Source organism: Puma concolor, chromosome A1, assembly GCF_028749965.1.
Source record: "Puma concolor isolate L17-30 chromosome A1, mPumCon1.1.hap2, whole genome shotgun sequence".
Classification (NCBI taxonomy): domain Eukaryota; kingdom Metazoa; phylum Chordata; class Mammalia; order Carnivora; family Felidae; genus Puma; species Puma concolor.
The window spans coordinates 111,467,329-111,486,347 of record NC_141667.1 but is presented as its reverse complement, the minus strand read 5'-3'; the positions used below and the strand labels follow the sequence as shown (position 1 = coordinate 111,486,347).

At 37.4% G+C, this 19,019-nt stretch overlaps 1 protein-coding gene across 2 annotated transcripts in view; it reads left to right on the top strand.

Annotated features, from left to right (window-relative positions):
* The window catches only part of ZSWIM6 (zinc finger SWIM-type containing 6), a 199,427-nt gene that overhangs the window by 111,215 nt on the left and 69,193 nt on the right, over nt 1-19,019 (top strand). For both annotated transcript variants that reach the window (XM_086700215.1, XM_086700218.1), the window contains exon 2: nt 14,014-14,370. In XM_086700215.1, the coding sequence (XP_086556341.1) occupies nt 14,014-14,370 (357 nt within the window). The remainder of the gene's footprint in view (nt 1-14,013; nt 14,371-19,019) is intronic.

Here is a 19,019-nt window from a genome sequence, read left to right as displayed (position 1 = left end):
AGAGGATCAGTAACTGCTCCCTACCCCCCCTCCCCCCAAAAAAGATAGCTAGGGACCATTGATCTAGTCCTTCAGCCTCTTTTTGCAGATATGAAAATGAGGCCAGTGACTGAAGGTCAAATAGCTAATTAGTAGCAGAGCTGGGATTAAAACTCCAGTCGCTCTCCCAGGTCACTTCTTATTCCATTATACTGACAATCCTTAGACACATTATTTTGATTCTGAACCACATTAATCCACTGTATACATAATTGCTACTTAATTAGTACTCTTTAAGATTTGAAGCCATTTGCATTTATATTTTCTGTTTAGAATGAATGGCATTCAAAAATTTGGTGCAGGAGTTCTGTTACCTATTTAAAATTCTTATTATTTTTAATCCTGAAGTTTGGATTATTATTCATAAAGTTTCAGTTAACAGTTACTTGATGTTGAAAAGAAAATTGTGGTTAGAGCTCCTGGCCAGTACCTGTACTTTTCTGATTCTTTCTAGAATGTTAACCAATACCCTGTCCAATAGAAATGTTCTCCAGTCTAAAATGGAATATATCTGTTCGTTTACCTTATAAAAACTTTGTTTTCAGAAGCAATAAATACAACCAAGTTGTTATTTAAAATAGTGTATATTTATTATTAGTGGCACTTTTGCAAGATCTTGAAAAAGTCATGCATAAACAGGGTAATTATAGTAAGAGTTTAATTCTAACTACTTCACATATGTTTCCTGTGTGAGGCACATACAATCATTTGTTTTCAGACTTTGCTATCTTGCAGCTTCTCACACTAGAGCAATTTGGTACAGAGCATTCAGATTTTATTTAATCGCTCTACAAAAAAAAAATTTTACTTTTTCATTCATTTATTTGTTCACTCAAATACTGAGTGCACGTCCTGTGCAGGCACTGTTCTACATACTTCTGAGTGCCATCAGCATCTTAACAGTCCTTCTTTCATAGGACACCATGTACTGTTCCTTTGTATTATGGAATAAACTCTAATACAGAATTTGCATGTTAAGACTCTTTCAGGTCCTCTCTCAAACAGATGTTTGAGCTTTGCCACTCATGTTTCTAGGATTTGGAGGTAAAATATCATAAACGCTTTTCTTAACCATTTTGGGTTGACAGTGTTTAGTATTCTGGTTAATTGAATATTAATAGGTATTTCTAGTTGAGAGAATGCCAGATGAACTTTTAAGTGTAATTGTGTACATAACAACATTGGTGTGCTTTCTTTTGTATTGTGTTGTAAGAAGACTGGCTTTCAACGATAGGCTTACTTTTCCCCATAAATGAATGGTTCTTTAATAGTAGAAGGGGAATATTGGTGATGATGAGGCTTCTCCAGCCTTTAAGCCACTCATGTCTGAGTTGGCTTAAACTCCTGGAGAAAAAGTAACAAAAGCCTGTCAGTTGGCTCGTTCTGATTTATGATTCTAAACTCTCAGTTGAGCCTGTAGTTTAAGCAACCCTATTGCTCATCTTGAACTAAATACATTTTTTAATTTTCCTATAGCTGTTCTAGACCTTGTACTACCATTCTTCTTTAAGAAATGTGGCATTTCTAATTTTTTAAAAATATTTATTTATTTTTGAGGGAGAGAAAGAGTGTGAGCGGGCAAGGGGCAGAGAGAGAGGGAGACACAGAATCTGAAGCAGACTCCAGCCTCTGCTCTGTCAGCACAGAGCCTGACGTGGGGCTTGAACTCACAGACTGCGAGATCATAACTTGAGCTGAAGCTGGACGCTTAACCAACTGAGCCACCCAGGCACTCCACTACCATTCTTCTTTAAAGTCCTAGTAAATAAAGTTCAGTAGGACTCCATGTACTGTTTAAGTTCTTAGAGCTCTTATTCTGAATGAGCTACATTCTCAATCTCTAAAAGGGTGGTGCTGGATGCAACTTAATAGAAATTTCTCTGACATAAGGGAACACCTCCCCAAACCCCCACCCTTTGATACCTTTTAACATATATAACACAGTTTGGGAAATGTCGGTCTGTTCTTCTTATGTATTTCTGAATTCAACCCTGATCTGACTTCATAGGTGTAAATTGCCCAATAATCCAGTGATTTCTCAGAACTGGAGCCCATGTGTTATTCACGGATACTTCTCTGGAGACTTGTACATTGCCTGTTACCAAGTTAGGGGATTAGGGAAGTGTTGTTGAATGGTGTAGCCCCTCATGTTCTTAATTAATGGATGGGAAGGGAAAGAATACTACTGCCCTTTTGGTGGTAAAGACAGACGAGATGATCTAATCCATTTTTTTCATTTCATTTTTAATGGGCTTTCGTGTTTTTATATTCTATATTGTATACATTTTGCATAGATAAACTTTACCTGTATTTATACAATCTGAGATTTTTAAGATTAGATTTTGATTTTAGATCTAGAACACAAAAAGCTATTATGCCTTAAGAATATCAGTTATAGGCAGATGGTTAAAAATTATGTAGTTATTGTTTACTTTTATATTGAATTTCGAAGTTTTAAAAAATTCTCCCACACGCTAGTGACATATATACATAGATGCAACAATAGTGGTATTTATCCTTTTTGTTGCTCCTTCCCTGAGCCATAACTTCTAAGTCCTTTGAGAAGACCATTGCTTCAACTTTGTGGCAGCCAGGGTAAGTCAAAGGTCTTGGGTTGAGTGAGTGTGACAGCTACCATCCTTCATCTTGCCGTGGATACTCTCCATTATTGCTGCCAACCTTCCTAATTTTCTAGAAATCATCTAACATCTGTTTTCCTTATTTAATACATGAGAAAAGAAGAAAGAACAAGAAATAGATTTGAAGCAACTTGCCCATGGGACTGACATTAGCTAATGGCTGAAATTAGAACCAGGAGCCCAGTCTCTCTGCCTTGTTTACCTTGAGTGCTGAAGTCCATCTTCTTCTTTGGATAGTGGCTGAGCCACGAGGAAGGCTGAGCATCCATGGGTTAAGGAGAACCTGGGAGTGTCCTCTTGGTAAAGTAGGCTGGGCCAGGTAGTAGGGCAAAGCTTGACTGATGATCACTGTCACTGTTTACACTTGGTGTGTGGTCATTACCAGGCACCCAGAACATGTTTTGGGCATCCTTTATATGGCAGATTCTTTCCTCAGGAAGACTTTAAGCACCTTTGCAATTTTACTGAGAGCACTTTTTTTTAATCTCTTAAGTAATTCGTCTTCACCGTAGAAATTTTAGAAAAAACACTTCCTCCACACCAACCAAAACAAGGGAAGAAAATCATCTGTAATTACACTGGGCCAAGATAGGAATGGGAATATCTTAATAAATTTCATTTACGTTTTGAACGGGTGACCAGTCCATCTCTTTGCTTCTCATTTATCACTATGTACTTAAGAAAAAAAACAAACTGCTTAGCCAAGGTGTAAACGTATCTGCTCACTGTTCTTAAAGACACACACATGGAGCAGAAAGGATTTTCTTCTCAGCTGGATCTCTACATACAGGGAAATAATAATACTTACAGCTCTGGCAGGGCTAGTGTTTCTTTTTTTTTTTTTTTTAATTTTTTTTTCAACGTTTATTTATTTTTGGGACAGAGAGAGACAGAGCATGAACGGGGGAGGGGCAGAGAGAGAGGGAGACACAGAATCGGAAACAGGCTCCAGGCTCCGAGCCATCAGCCCAGAGCCTGACGCGGGTCTCGAACTCACGGACCGCGAGATCGTGACCTGGCTGAAGTCCGACGCTTAACCGACTGCGCCACCCAGGCGCCCCAGGGCTAGTGTTTCTTAGGATTCTTTGAAGAGGGCATAAGTTCTAACTTCACTCTGCTTGTCAGGCCATAAATTACCGGGAATGAAAAGCTGTGGTCACTTTTTCTTTCACAATAAGAATTGCAAGTTTCCTTACGGTTGCATCCAACTTTGAATGGACTTGAGCTGTGAAAATAATTTTCCTTACGGTTTCCTTACGGTTCCTTACGGTTGCATCCAACTTTGATGGACTTGAGCTGTGAAAATAATTTTATATACAGTGACACAGAAAGCAAACATTAGAAGTAAAAAAGGTGTTTTACATTTTAGAAGAGAGATCTTCAAAGATAGGATTGGAAAATTACTCACTGAAACTAGAAGTTACTTTCAGACAAAATTAATACGTCTTCTAATTTTTCTTCTTTTCTCTACTGTTTGGAATCAAATCACATTTTAAGAATGTCCTATGTAAAATGTGGACAGTTTGAAAAAAATTATAGCAGTTCCATTAATTTGGAAATATGAGTATATTAGAATTACTACAGTAACAACAAACCTTGGCACGTTATTGTAATGGAAATGCTAGCATGCTCCTGGAAGCTTGGCATTTCCAACAGCTTGTATACTCGCCAAAGGGCTAGGGTTTTTTTACACTTGTTGGAAATGCCAAGCTTCCAAGAGCATTACATTTCTATTACAGTGCTGATGATAGCAGGCATTCCATAAAAGGAGTCCTTGTGGTGGTTAACGTACATTGTCAGTTCTACCACTTAGAGCAGTCCTGGAAGGTAAGGTATTATTAATCCCTTTTAATAAGAAAATCAAGGCTAAATTGCTTGTCTAAAATTGTTTAACAGAAATGTGTTGGAATTGGAAGGAAATTATGAAGTCCTACTTCACCTTTTGTTTTCCTGTATGTTCTGTTGCCTCTGACTTTTTCTTATTGAGTATACTTTCCTGTAGGCAAAAGATATGTTACTAAAATAGTTGCCAGTTTTTTTCTCATTAATTGGATTGTTTTACATTAAAAATATGTTTTATTAATGTTTTATTTATTTTTGAGAGAGAGAGAGGGAGAGAGAGCGTACGCGCACGCACACACCGGTGGGGGAGGAGAAGAGAGTAAGGAAGACACAGAATCTGAAGCAGGCTCCAGGCTCTGAGCTGTCAGCATAGAGCCCAACGCAGGGCCCGAACCCATGAATTGTGAGATCATGACCTGAGCTGAAGTCTACACTTAATGGAATGAGCCACCCAGGTCCCCCAGATGGATTGTTTTGAATTCACAAAGAGCCATCAATTATGATGAATCCATGGGACACTGTGAAACAATCTCTCTGTAAAAGTAAATACTCTCTGATTGATTTCTAATTTTTATGTTTTAATTATGATTTTGAATGAAGGTTTTACTTAAAAAATTATGAGTATTATGGAATTTTTTTCATTTTTTTTTCTTAATGCTGAGACCATTTAAATATTCCATACCTGTCTTCTTGGAATGAGGAGCATGTAGTTTACATAGTAAGCTAGAAATTGTTTACATTCTTTATATCACAAGCTATATATTCTTTTCTGTTCTCTTTACTGTGTTCACTTAAGTATATTTTCGACTAGAAAAGACTTGTTTAAGCTTTAATTCTAATCATCATGGTTATTGGTTCTCTGGACCACTAGCAGCAGCAGCATCACTTGGGATGGTGAAACGGGCCCAGCCGTCTTGTTGTATAATGAGTTTGCCAGGTGATTCTGATGCACATTCCAGTTTGAGAAGCACGATTTTGTATGTTCCCTTAACATACAACCTAAGCCTAAGAGGATTTGTGCATTCTTTCACCTAACAAATGCTTCTTGAGTGTTTCCTTCAGGATAGTCCTCTGTGATGGAAATACAGCAGATATCTGTTGTCTTAGATGGTGTCACAGACCTCTGTGTCTCGCTTAACTCAGTGTAAGGGGAGAGTGGACTCCCAAGTTTATAGTATCCTGGGCTTGAGACCAAAGCTTTTATTTTTTCTATTTGTGACTTCTGCAGGACAGGTCATGCATTGCTTGGAAGAGCCCCATCACTTCCTTCGTTTGACAGTTAAAAGGGCCTGGCCTGTTCCAGGAGCTGTGTTGGATCTTTGGGCTACAGAGATGAAAGACATTGCCCTGCCTCCAAAGGTCCTAAACCTTAACACTGTTTACTGTCTATATCTATTAATTTGCCTCCCTTCATCCTTTTAAACCACTAATGTGTTGGCATGGAGAGATTTTACTTGTGCAAATTTATCATTTGGAATATAGAGACCCATGTTCCTAGTAGTCCTACAGAGCCCTATCTAATCCAAAGTGTGTTCTATCACTGCAACTCAGAGAGAACCTCAGTTTGTAAAAAGGGGAGGATGATTATAACCCACTTTGCAGGATGGTTGTGAGATGTAAGTGTATCAGATTCTAGTCCTTAGGCATTAGGAATTGGTGAGGGCCAAGATGTGTGGGCTCATGTTGGGACTGAGGGCTCAGGCTGGAACTTCAGGGTGTGGTTGGAGGGTTTTGATCACTGAAGCCTGCAATCTCCCCTCTTTGGTCTGAGCAGACTTTTCTCCTTACCTCTTGGCTCTGGTAAACAGCATTAGTGTCTAGAGTTTCCCCTTTCTTTCCGCTTCTAAAGCAAACAGCCAAACATTTCTGAAGGTTGTTTGTCTGTAAGCAACAACAGGAAATAAACAGGTAAAAAGGATTTTCTGTCCCCTCTTGATTTAGGCCTGGACCCTGGGAAGTAAGACAAAGGTGTGTAAAGGTGCTAAGAGTTGGTGTTTGGGCACCAAAGGGCTCTAATAAACTTAATCTGTACTTCAGAAGTTGAGGACCCAGGTGAGAGACTAAGTAGGGGAGGGGAAGAGGAGGAAATACCGAATTGTAGGGGTGCAATGGCAGGGGTATTGAAGACTATGCAGATGGAGCAAGGGAGCCTGGCTGATCTGGCCTTTAAGAAGGGTGGAAGGCTAGAACTCCTTTGCTTGTTAGAAAAGGTTGGGATTTAAGAAAGTGGAACTTAAAAGATTGGGGCAAATAATTTAAATTCCTAAGCACCTTGCAGCTTTACAGATGTGCAAATAAATCAAATTCTGTTAATTTGTTTACCTCCCCCACCATCCCCCTAATTCTCAGGTTCATTGATGGCTGTTTGCCTCACATATGCATGTTAAAAAACAGAACCGCATTCTGGAAAATTATGGTAATGGTGATTGTGGGTAATCCGTAGGTACTTCAAGATTTCAGATGACAGAATGATGTGATTTTTTTTTTTTAATCCAATGCATTCCCCTTAAACTAATGTTCCTTCTAAGTGTGTATTGCAGATAGCTAAATTAGTAGATACGTGTCTTTTCTTCAGAAATAATTTTAAATAACTAATGCCATTCATATCTAACACAGGTATTGTGATCATACAGACCCTTTTATGAAATGGTGCAAGAATATGCATTAACTAGAAAATAAACCTGATACTGAACAGAATGCCGCTGGGAACTCTTGGTTGGGCCCATCCAGTGCATGCTCCGTAAATTTTTATGTTGTTTATGTGGTGTGCTGTGGTTTACAGTCTGGTCTTTGCATTAATTTGCCATTGTCTTTCTCTCAAATATTAATGAAGTGTAGGAGTGATTCCATCCCAGACAGACATTTTTAAGGTGAACTTAAAAATAAAGCTTTCCCTTTAAAAAATAATTTTTCTAAGAGACTGAAACTGCTTCATTAGTGATTGCCGGCAAAATCTCCTAATGTCTCCTAAGCTGTTTAAGCTTAGTATTAGAAATTAGGGCTAGAGAATTTAATTAGCCAGCTCAGAGGATGCAGTCTCTTTAATTTAGGATTTCCCTTTGAGAAAATTATGTAGTTGAAGAAGGAATATCATATTTTAGACAAGGTGGTTTTTGAATTGTTTTGTATCTCCATCTTGGGCTCTTACCGCATCTGTATTACTGATCTAGAAATTGTGCATGATTTGAATTAAAATTTTTTGTTTTCAAATTGATAATTGCAACATGGCCTGTTAGATTGTATACAGTATTTATTAGAGTTAGGAAAGGTGAAAGTTAGGCTTTTGGAGGCAGTGATTAACTCATCTGTTTTACCAAAGGGCACATAATCAAATATTAGTTACTATGCAATTCGCCAATATAATGAGTTTAGTCAACCAGTGAATACTTTGTTATGAGAGTATTAAATGTTGACACTTTTGCATTTTTAGTCTTAGCTTAAAAAATCCAAAAATACTCTCTCATAACCCTTACCACCCTTTCAGCCATAACATTACATTGCCTTGGTTTCTGCCTTTAATTTCCCCAGGGGTTCTTTTTATTTAGGAAAAGGGTGAAAAATGTATTTGTGTAAGTGCTACACCAGTGCTTCTGTTAAATTCTTTTTCAACAAAGAATATGTTACTTGAGCGCCTCATGCACAGGGTGCATATTTTTCTGAAAAGAATGTACCCCGAAAGAAGTAGTTTATAGTGTGTATTTATTTCATGTCTCCCAGTTTATTTTAGCTTAGAAATTTTCTAATGCTTTGAGTTTGTAACGATTTTTCAGTTAACTGAGCATGTACATAGGTACATACATACATACCTACATACATGCATATACATGTATATGTGCAAATATATCTGCACAAAGTAGCCACCCTTTAGAAATTCTTTGTATATATTTTTTCAACATTTATTTATTTATTTTTTTGGGGGGGACAGAGAGAGACAGAGCATGAAAGGGGGAGGGGCAGAGAGAGAGGGAGACACAGAATCGGAAACAGGCTCCAGGCTCTGAGCCATCAGCCCAGAGCCTGACGCGGGGCTCGAACTCACGGACCGTGAGATCGTGACCTGGCTGAAGTTGGACGCTTAACCGACTGCGCCACCCAGGCGCCCCTAGAAATTCTTTGTATATTTTAAAACCGTTGTCTTCCCAGTCTGGTATCATAGGTCTCCTTGTCCCCGTTAAAAATGAAACAGAAATCTAACCTTAGATATGGAAAATCAGTTTTCAAGGAAAGTTCATTGTAGAATGTTAGTGACAGTAAATGTTTGCTTTCTAGAAACTTTCTTTAATCCTTGTTAATGTGAGATTAATGTAGAGGTTATGAATATGTGTTCATATGTGAGAAATTTGATGTAGTATAAAATACAAGTGGAAATAATGCCATTTAAAAGATGATTTGGTGAAGAAGATTTATCTTTTCCATTTCTTAGCAGTTTTTTGTTTTTCTGATCTCATTCTTAAGGAGTCCTTTGCTAATGAGGATTATGCCTATTGATATTTACTGTTTGAAATTAAACCTGAGAAAAAATAATATATTTATTAAATAACAGTAATAAAGTTATTAACATAAATAGCATGCCTTTATGAAAAAACAACTTTACCACCCCCCCAAAAAAATATATTTTCGTGGAAAAGGTGGCATTGTATTACATTTTTGAAAATCTTTGTAATGTCTGTCTTTATTGGAAGAGATCTGGATTTTCCTGTCCCTATCTTCATTTTGTTGTGATAGCACACATCATGTAGCTTCTGGAAAATTAAATGTGTACACTTGAGAGGGAGAGTTTAAAAGGTCAGTAATGCCGAGATGGAATTATGAAAACAATTTTGATCTTGTAGACCCTGTGAAAGGATCTTAGGGACCCTGGACCACGTTTTGAGGATCACTGCATTTTAACATTTTAGGAATATGTATGACTGCTAAAAAAAAAAAATCTCTTCCCAATTTTCTGGTTTCTCTGTGTACAAAGTAACCATCGATCACAAAATTAACTGTTTATGTGTTGGTAGAACTTAACAGGAAAGGGGAAAGAAAGCTGGTATATAAGCAAAGGACCCTGAAGGGTTTTGGTTTTGTTGTCGAACAGCAGTGATCCCTTTAGTGTCCTCCAACTCATTTACCTCAAACATTCTCAGTGGCCAGGCTTACTTTACAAGCCACCTCTCAAGTGAGAACCACCACCCCCCCCCCCCCACCAGATTTCAGTAGCATAGATTAAAAAAAAAATGTTAGAGATGAAGGGATTGTATCTACCACCCCTCTCCTGTTTCTCCAGCTGGGAGGGTAAGGAAAGGGAAATAAAATTTAACGAGCACTTTTACTATGGCCAGGTGTTTTACGTATGTTATTTCATTTAAATTCCCCAAACAACCCTAGATGGTATTTCTAGCCCCATTTTGCAAATAGAGCAAGACTCAGAGAGGTTAAATAACATGTCCAGAGCACTCAGCATTTAAGTGACAGAGTCTGATCCCAATCAAAGTGTCTCTATTACTAAAGCCCATACAGCATTGTGCCTTGGTTTGTGCTTTGTTTTTCTTCACTTTCTGCAGGTTGAGAATGTGAATACTAACGTTTTTTGGGGGCTCCCTGATAAAAACATGGTGATGATAAAACAATTTGCCCTGGGAGGTTTGCTTTTATGGGATTAACTATCTTTGACAGATTGTATTTTGTAAAGTCAAATAAATACTTTTATAAGAAAAGGTTTATGTAAGTTTTTTGGTTTTAGTTCTTTGAAAATTAATTGCCCGTGTTTTACTACAGGGTATAGAATTGCCTGCCCCTTTCTTTGTCCTTAGATCTGTCATATAGAACAGTTAGCTATTCCAGAAAGAGAGTTTTTATTTGCTACTCAGTTTGTCATCAAGGTTTGTCAGAACTCCAGAAAGGCAAAGTCCATTCTTAGGAATATTATTTTGTTGCAGGTCACACACTCCCTAAGAGGTAAGATCAGCTTGGGTAGGAGGGAATAAGGGGTGGAGGAAGGATGGCTTATGTAGCTCTCTAGGGATTGCTGAGGGAGTATTCTTAGTTCTCTTGGGGGTGCTCTGGTATGATATAGGACCAACTAACTTAGAGTGTGTTGGAATTTCAAAGGTTTCTCAAATTGGAGATGCCAAAATACATGAGTACACGATCCTGAAGTGAGGCTTGATGGAATTCTTACAAACTGACTCAGTGTTGCAGTCTTAAAAAGTACTTATACCAGCTGTCGCGCGTGCGCGCGTGTGTGTGTGTGAGATTTTCCTGTATTTAAAAGTAAAGCCATTCCCCTTAGTGACATCAACCATCTCAACCTAAAAGTAAGGGGCGGGGGACCCCCTCCCCAAACAAATAAGCCTCAGAGTATTTAATAGCTGTCACAAAGCTGGTCACATTAGAGGTGCAGCTGACCCGAGGGCAAATAATTTTCTTTGAAAAGGCTAGCAGTATAGGAGAGGAGTCCTTGTGATAGCTGATAGTGGAGAAAAGTAACAAAAAGCCCGCTGAAAAAATGCTGCCACCTGCAGTCGGCTGTTACAAAGAATGTTGCCCCACTCACTTGGTAGCACCAATAGTCAGCTGATTAGGGTGGCAGGGTAGAAGTTAGAACATTTAGAAATATTTCTAAGAAAAATGTTTGGAATTTTTAAAGGAGTTGGGGGTACTTGAAAGATAATCTAGAATTGCTTAGAAAATGAACATTATTAAACACCTTAATCTTTGATGATATCAGATTAATGAAGTGTTACTCTGTAAGACATATCCATGTTTATGTGCGCTTTCATATATCTCTTGAATTAGATTGTTTTGGAGGCCGCAATATTATACGGTTTGCTTTTTAAAAGACTTTGTGAGAATAGTAAATATTTGTTGTAATGAAATTGAATAATAGATGAGTTTTTCCTTCGGCATAATTTAATGATCGCAGCATTCATTCAATACACTTTACTTCCTTCTGACTTGTGCAGCTTTTTGCAAAAAATTGTTTGAGGGGTTCATCACTTTTCTTAATAAGGGCCTCTTCTTTGGTAGTTAAATCATTCTTTTTTGAAGTACCTGTTAGGTTATACCCTTACAGATTAAGTAGTGACTAGTCCAACTCTTAGATCCTCAATTATCTTGACTTTTCCTATGATTGGAAAAGTTGTCCAATATCACTGTCATGGAGAGACAAAGATGTTGACTTGATGGACAAGGAGAGCTATGGTGCTGTGAAGCTGGGAGAGATCAATTTTATAAATGGTCAGTTTATGGTAACTATTTTCCCATAGTGATAACCGGTTTCTTTGTATACAACATGTCTGTGAGGTAGAAAACATTGAGATCTCTTGCACTGAACGTACAGAATATACTTCAGGACTTTCAGAATTGTCTCTTATCCATTGGGTTTTTTTCTATCTTAATCTGTGCCTGTCTTGTGGATTTTTAATTACTGTAGGCTTATTGTGCATCTGGTATATAGTAAGGTAAGTTTGTCCTTACTATTCTTCACTTTTGAAGTTCTCTGGGTGTTTACTTTTTCTGTGACTTTTTCCTCATGGGAAAATACATTAAATTAAAAAAAATAGAAGTATATCTACTATGTATCTTTTCTTTAATTGTATTTTTCAAAAAAAACTTCTTGACCAAAAGAGGTAAAGGAGACTGGAATATTCATTCTGAATCAGGGATAATATAATCTCTTTGTAAGAAAAACGAAGATTATCATATTACAGTTCTCTAAATTTCTTACCATGAAATTTGGTAGTAACTTGTTTTTTTTAGGGATTGCTCTTTTTAAATTAACTTGGTAAAACTTATTACCAAGTTTTCCTTCCTGTTACTAAATATGAATTATTAGGATGAAATTATATTACTCTGAAAGATTTCTTCTAAACTGAATAGTGAGTAGTGTTTCTTCCAGCTCTCTGGCCTGATGATCATCCCTTGGGGGAGACAGTAAGTAGGGTTCAAGTGCCCCATATGTGAATTCTAGGCATTATCTAGTTGTCATTCTCATGTTATATGTCTGTCATCCCTCTCAGATTTCCCAAATGGTAAAGATCTTTCTTTTTGGGCATGAAGACCGTGTCCTGCTTGATGAGTTTTATTCAAGTAGCATAGATAGTGGAAGGCTGAAAGAAAGTCAAAACCTTCATTCTGGATCTTATGTTTCTGTCAAGTACTCAAAATCTTGAGGTAAATTGGTGTCCTGAAAGTTCCCAAAATTATCTCCTTAAGGTTTAGCCCTTACCTCTGAATGTGGTTGTAAGAGAAGGAAGGTGGAACTGAATGGATGTGCCAAAAAGAAATTTGGGGTTAACTTTCCACATACTGATATTTCCACATATGGATAGTGAGAGGAGGTTTTGTCCCCTGGCCAAATAGGCCAGGACCGACTGATGTCAGTGTGGTGGGAGGCAGTTTTCAGTTGGCTGTATGGTTTTCCTAGAGCAATCCAAGGGGGAGTCGTGTGTGTGTGGGGTGAGCGTCTCCTCTCTGGACCATTGTAAGCAGCCACCAAATGACCTCTCGGTCAGGGAGGGTGTGAAGGATTTGTGTGTAGTTCTAAGTTTAAGCTGTAAAGACCCTTTCCCCTTGGTGATTCTGTGTGCCTGTGTGTTTGTGTATGTAAGCATGTTTAATAACCTTACTTCTGTACCAGCTCATTGTGAGCTACTTAGACTGCGGTATATATGAGATTTGGTGGGCTTTGAAGTTCTACCAATAGGCATTGCTCATAGACATTGCTGTATTGGGGCATATGTTAGGCACGGATTATTAAATTAAAAAAATTATCTGATCACAGTCACCTGGGTGGCTCAGGCGGTTAAGCTTCCGACTTCGGCTCAGGTCATGATCTCATAGTTTGTGAGTTCGAGCCCTGCCCTGCATCAGGCTTTGCGCTGCTGGTGTGGAGCCTGTCTGGGATTCTCTCTCCTTCTCTCTGCCCCTCCCGCACTCTCTCTCTTTCTCTCAAGATAAATAAACTTAAAAAAAAACCTTAAAGAAAATTTATCTGATCAGTGTCTGTGAACGACCTGCCCCAGAGTTGCATTGTTGGTTAGAAGATGTTAGTGGCTGCCTAGAATAAAGGAGGGAAGGGAGGAATTTGTTGAGCACAAAGCCAAGCTGGCCTTGTTTTGTTTTTTTTGTGTCTTTAAAGGAAGAAAACCACTGATCTGGGGATTTGTGTCAGGTATACCACAGGTTCAGAGATGAGTGATTATGGCTTGTTAGTGAGATCTAACAACTTCCTATAGGTGTGATGGTGGTATACTGCAATACATATTTTCATATAGATGTGTAAAATACTTTAGCATGTCTGTCAAATACCATTGCTTTTTTCCCTATAAAGTGTGAAGAACAGGAGGCGGGAGGATGTTTGCGTGGTCTGAATGTTTTTACTTGAAAATAAAAACTGTCAATATTTTTTTCTCGCTGCCGTCAAGTACTGCCCATTGCAAAGAATTAGAAATACTTCATAGCATCTGAATGCAGCAGCTAACCTCTCTCCTCCCTTTCTATCACATAGGTTTCCACTTGAGTGGCACAGTGACAGAACCTGCAATACAATCGGAGCCAGAAACTGTTTGCAACGTGGCCATCAGCTTTGATCGTTGCAAGATTACCTCAGTGACCTGCAGCTGTGGAAACAAGGACATATTTTATTGTGCTCATGTTGTGGCACTGTCTTTATACCGCATCCGCAAGCCAGATCAGGTCAAACTGCATCTTCCCATTTCAGAGACTCTCTTTCAAATGAATAGAGACCAACTACAAAAGTTTGTACAGTATTTGATCACAGTGCACCACACAGAAGTTTTGCCAACTGCTCAGAAATTAGCAGATGAAATTCTTTCCCAGAATTCAGAAATCAACCAAGTTCATGGTGAGTATAGACATTCATTCTGTAAGGTGTCTTTTTTGTATTCTTTTTCATTTATAAATTCCTTTCTTCTGCATAAAAATGAATTAAATGTGAATTTAGGTCTTCAGCATTGTTCTTAGTAGCCAAGAGAGATTTAAAAAATTTTTTATTATTAAAGTATTGTTGACAGAGGTTTTTAAGTTTAGTTTTGTATCCTGAAACATTTGTTTCAAAGTGTTTTGTGCATTCTACTAGATAGCAAACCTTTTGTGCCCAGAAAAATTTCTCAGTTGTTAAAGGTTGACTCCTATGCTTTTACATTTGGTAAAATTTCATCAAATGTTAGATATTGGTTGTGGAAAACACAAGACTTATTTAATTCACCTTTGTCAGCTTTTATCAGTAAATTAACTTGGACGTACTCTGAATTTTCTTCCCCCATTTTCTTTTAAAATTTATTTTCCAAGAAAGGACATTTCTGACAGGATGCCTCATATTAAGAAAATTAAATTATTCTTAGAAAAATATTACAACTGGGCTGCCTGGGTGGCTCAGTCGGTTGAGCAGCTCAGGCCATGATGTTGCAGTTCGTGGGTTTGAGCCCCGCATCAGGCTCACTGCTGTCAGCGCAGAGCCTGCTTTGGATCCTCTGTCGTTGCCGCCCCCCCCCCCGCCCCCCCCCCCCCCCCCACCGACCCTCTCCTACTTGCGCTCTTTAAAAAATAAACAAATATTTAAAAAAAACATATTACAACTTGTTCAGAGAGAATTTAGGATATGATTATCACTGTGTAAGAAATCTCAAAAATGGTTTCTTATAAACACATTTATCAGGTGTTTATTTTGTGATTGCAGATATGTTGACTTACAAGAATGTATGTGTAACCTGTCAGAAATACACCCACAACCTATTTCATGGAGTACATTAAAACAGGATAAATAATATGGCTAAGTTATAGGTTGTTATGCTTTAAAAACATTTAGACGTAATTTTAAAAATATTTAAAAATATATTGAGGAATGTAACACAGTCTTGACTAGGCAACTCTGGGGCCTAACATTTTTGCATTTCTTTAGTTATATTGATTTGAGATACAGGACTCAATCTATTCTTTTAGGTTTCTAAAAAGTCCTTAATTGCTATAGTGAATGTAAATATTTAAGGAAAGGAAGTTTAATATTTATTTCTTGAAAACTTTTAAAATTGTGAGGTAAAACATGTAGGAAAGTGCATAAAATATGAATATGTAGTTTTAATAAAGTGAACCAACAACACAGGTCCCAGAAATAGACTGCTGTCAGCACTTGAGAGGGTTCCATATGTCCCCTTTCTGTCACAAGCTCCTTTCTCTTCCCCATGGTAACTAACCACTGCCTGGTTTTTATGGTAATCACACCTTGGTGGTTTGTGTTTTGTTGTTGACATCATTAAACACTAGTTGAGTTTTATCTGACTTCTTTCATTGGAATCATGTTTGTAAGATTAATGCATACTGTTTCATGTACCTGTAGTTCATTCATTTTCATTGCTCTCGAGCAGCACTGTCCAAAAGAAATATAATGTGAGCCACTTGTATGGTTTAAAATATTGTAATAGCCTATTTAAAAAGAAACAAGTAAAATTAATTTTAAAAGTGATTAATCTCAATATTCATAAATATCAAGTCAACAAAAAGCTGATACATTTTACCCTTTTTTTCGTATTTCAGTCTTTGAAATCTGGTGTCTGTTTTATACTTACGGCATACCTTAAACCCCCCATAGTCACAGTGCTGCAAGTGCTTAATAGCCACGTGTGGCTAGTGGTTACCTTATTTACTGGACAGCACAACTCTAGAATAGTCTAGCTCTGAGAACATCACCGTTTGTCCATTCCACTGTTGATCGATCTTGTTTTGAATAGAGCTGCTGTGAACATTCTTTTACAAGTCCCCTAGTGCTATAAGATACTTTGAAAATGGTTTTTATGTCAGAGGGACACCCCCATAGCCATACTTCTTCTAGTACTCCCCATACTAGGCTCAGTTTTATTAGAGTGGTATCACAAGGTGTGTAAAGCATTTTACTCGGTAGAGCCTGCCTTTGTTAAATACAATATTGTAAACAACTGTGGCACTGAAGTACCTTTGACCCACCAAAAGACATGCATTCAAGGACTTGTTCAGGTAGGCTTCTTCTTTGTCATACTACCTCCCTCAATCTTACTGCTTTGTGAAAATTCAGGCTAGCTAACAATCATCTCAGATTTCTCAGGAGCCTATCCATGGCTTTTTTATTAAATTGTTCCGTGGAGGCAGAAGAATAGGATATACCATTTCTTCAAACTTGTATGTGTTCTTCAAACTTTTATTTCCTCCCCCCGCCCCCCGAATTTATATAATCCATTAGGGTTACTTTGTTCTCTGAGTTTTAGTTTAACCATAGGTCCACATCAACAATCATTTGTTCTGCATGGGTCTTCCTTGTTTTGAAGAATAGCAGCCCCCAAAGTTTCTTGTCTAAAAGCTTTGAAAATTCATTTTTATGTTCAAATAGTAAGACTAATGAATTAATGTAATGCAGATCTGGGTGCAAGAAAGTGTTCCTATGATATTTATATTTCTTTCAGAATTTCTAAAATAAGAAGAAAAAGTTTTCCAAGGAAATAGCAAGGGCAGAATGCAGATTAGCTTTAGGCTTAGTGTGATTTTCAAATAACTTGTATGAGAACAGCTTAACTAGAGCAGTGAACTTGAGCAGTTTATCCCACCAGTTTCTTCTTCACTTAATTTATCATCAGATTTGCTCCCAGCCTGGAAATGGGCCAGTTACATGAGCTGCGTTCTTGCCTTCTGTCCTTGTATGATACATGGTAAAGAGAAGACAGGTAGGAAGCAGGCTATGACTTTAAGTGACAAAAGGGGAACCCTGGAGAGTGTTATTTTAACTGTTAGATCGATGCCTTATTAGAGAGTGGGATTAAAAATATTTTGCAGTTATTTGACCACATGATTTCACCTGCCTCCAAACATCTGTACATAAAGCATTCTCCAAACCATTAAAGCAGTGCTTTTTTGTATGGTCTTTTGGGTGTAGTTTTTCTTTGAGTAGAAAGAGGTCTTAAACACAAATATTGATAGAGTTAATTTTTCTTTAAGGAAAAGCATCACTTTTACTTGGCCAGATAATAGAGTTGGGATATGATTTAGTTTCAGTTATCTTAATAGGTATCTTAAAGACAAGTTTGGCTTCCAAATCCTTTTTAGAAGAAAGTCATAATTTAAGGAAATACAAACTATGTTGGTAACAGGTTATTCATTTTTCTTAAGAACTTATTTATCCTAATGTTGCTTAAAATTCTATTAGTTGCTTTTCCTTATTATAGTTGACCCTTGAACAACATGGATTTGAACTGCACAGATCCATTTATACCTGTATTTTTCCTGTAAATATATGTATAGCACTATAAGTGTATTTTCTATTACAATTTTCTTAACATTTTATGTTCTCTGGCATATTTATGGTAAGGATACAGTATATAATACACATATAAAATACATGTTGATCGACTTTACCTTATTGGTAAGGCTTCTGAAAGTCAGTGGTAGGCTATTAGTAGTTACCTTTTTGTGTAGTCAGACGTTATACATGGATTTTCCACTGTTTGGGTGGTTGACCCCCCAACCCTTGCATTGTTCAAGGGTCACTGTATTTTGGAATATTTTCTTTCTGCAAGAATTTTATCCTGAGGAGTTAAAAGCTTTCTCAAGATGATTTCAGGCATATTATTCCTAACAATTTGCTTTTTAACTTGATATTGCATATTTATAATTGCAGTAGTTTCTAGATGAAGAAACTGAAGAGAATGTGTTAGTATATCCAAGCTCACAGACTGAGCAAAGGTACTTGGAATATACACTTAGTTATTGTAATAGTTCATTCCTTGTCAGATTATTTTTCATTTCTTTGTGTTTTCATAACATTCCCCCCCCCCACACACATAATTTTGATTAGATTATAAAACTAACTACTGTATGCTAAATAGTGGCTGTAAGATAGTGATGTTAATGGCCCTCCAAGGAGATTTCCCATTATATACTGCATTTTTTTTTCAGCAAAATTGTTTGCTTTCAGTTTTATATTCTAATAAAACTTTCCAGCTTCCACATTCTTAAAAAAGATGCTGGTGTCTTCGCTAAGTACTTTTTTAAATTTACTGATTTCCAAGTGCTAGTCCTCTCTCTTACTTAACTCAGCCTTTTTGGTCCTTTACGTTTTGTATTAAAGGAGGTGTATTACATAGATTGGTAAATCGTGGTGTAGAGACAGAACATCAGACTTAAAATCTGAAGGCTTAGAGTCCAGTATTGTCTCTATTATGTATGCATTACTTGAGTAACCTTGGGTGAAGCTCATTTTTTCCTCATTTACAGTGGTCATGCTCTTCTCTAACAGCATTGGAAGAATTTTAATAAGGAATACACGTATAATAATAATAATAGAAATATTACTGAGTTTACCTCATGTTTAGTGTATCCAGAAGTTCTCACAGAAGAGGGTAGAAACCAGTTGGGAGGGGGGGTGAATGATATCACAGTTGGAGGTCATCTTACTTTACTCCGACTTTCTGTCATGTATTTCTTCTTCTACTTTCTCACTTATGCACTTTGTCTCCCCCCCCCCCCCCCCCC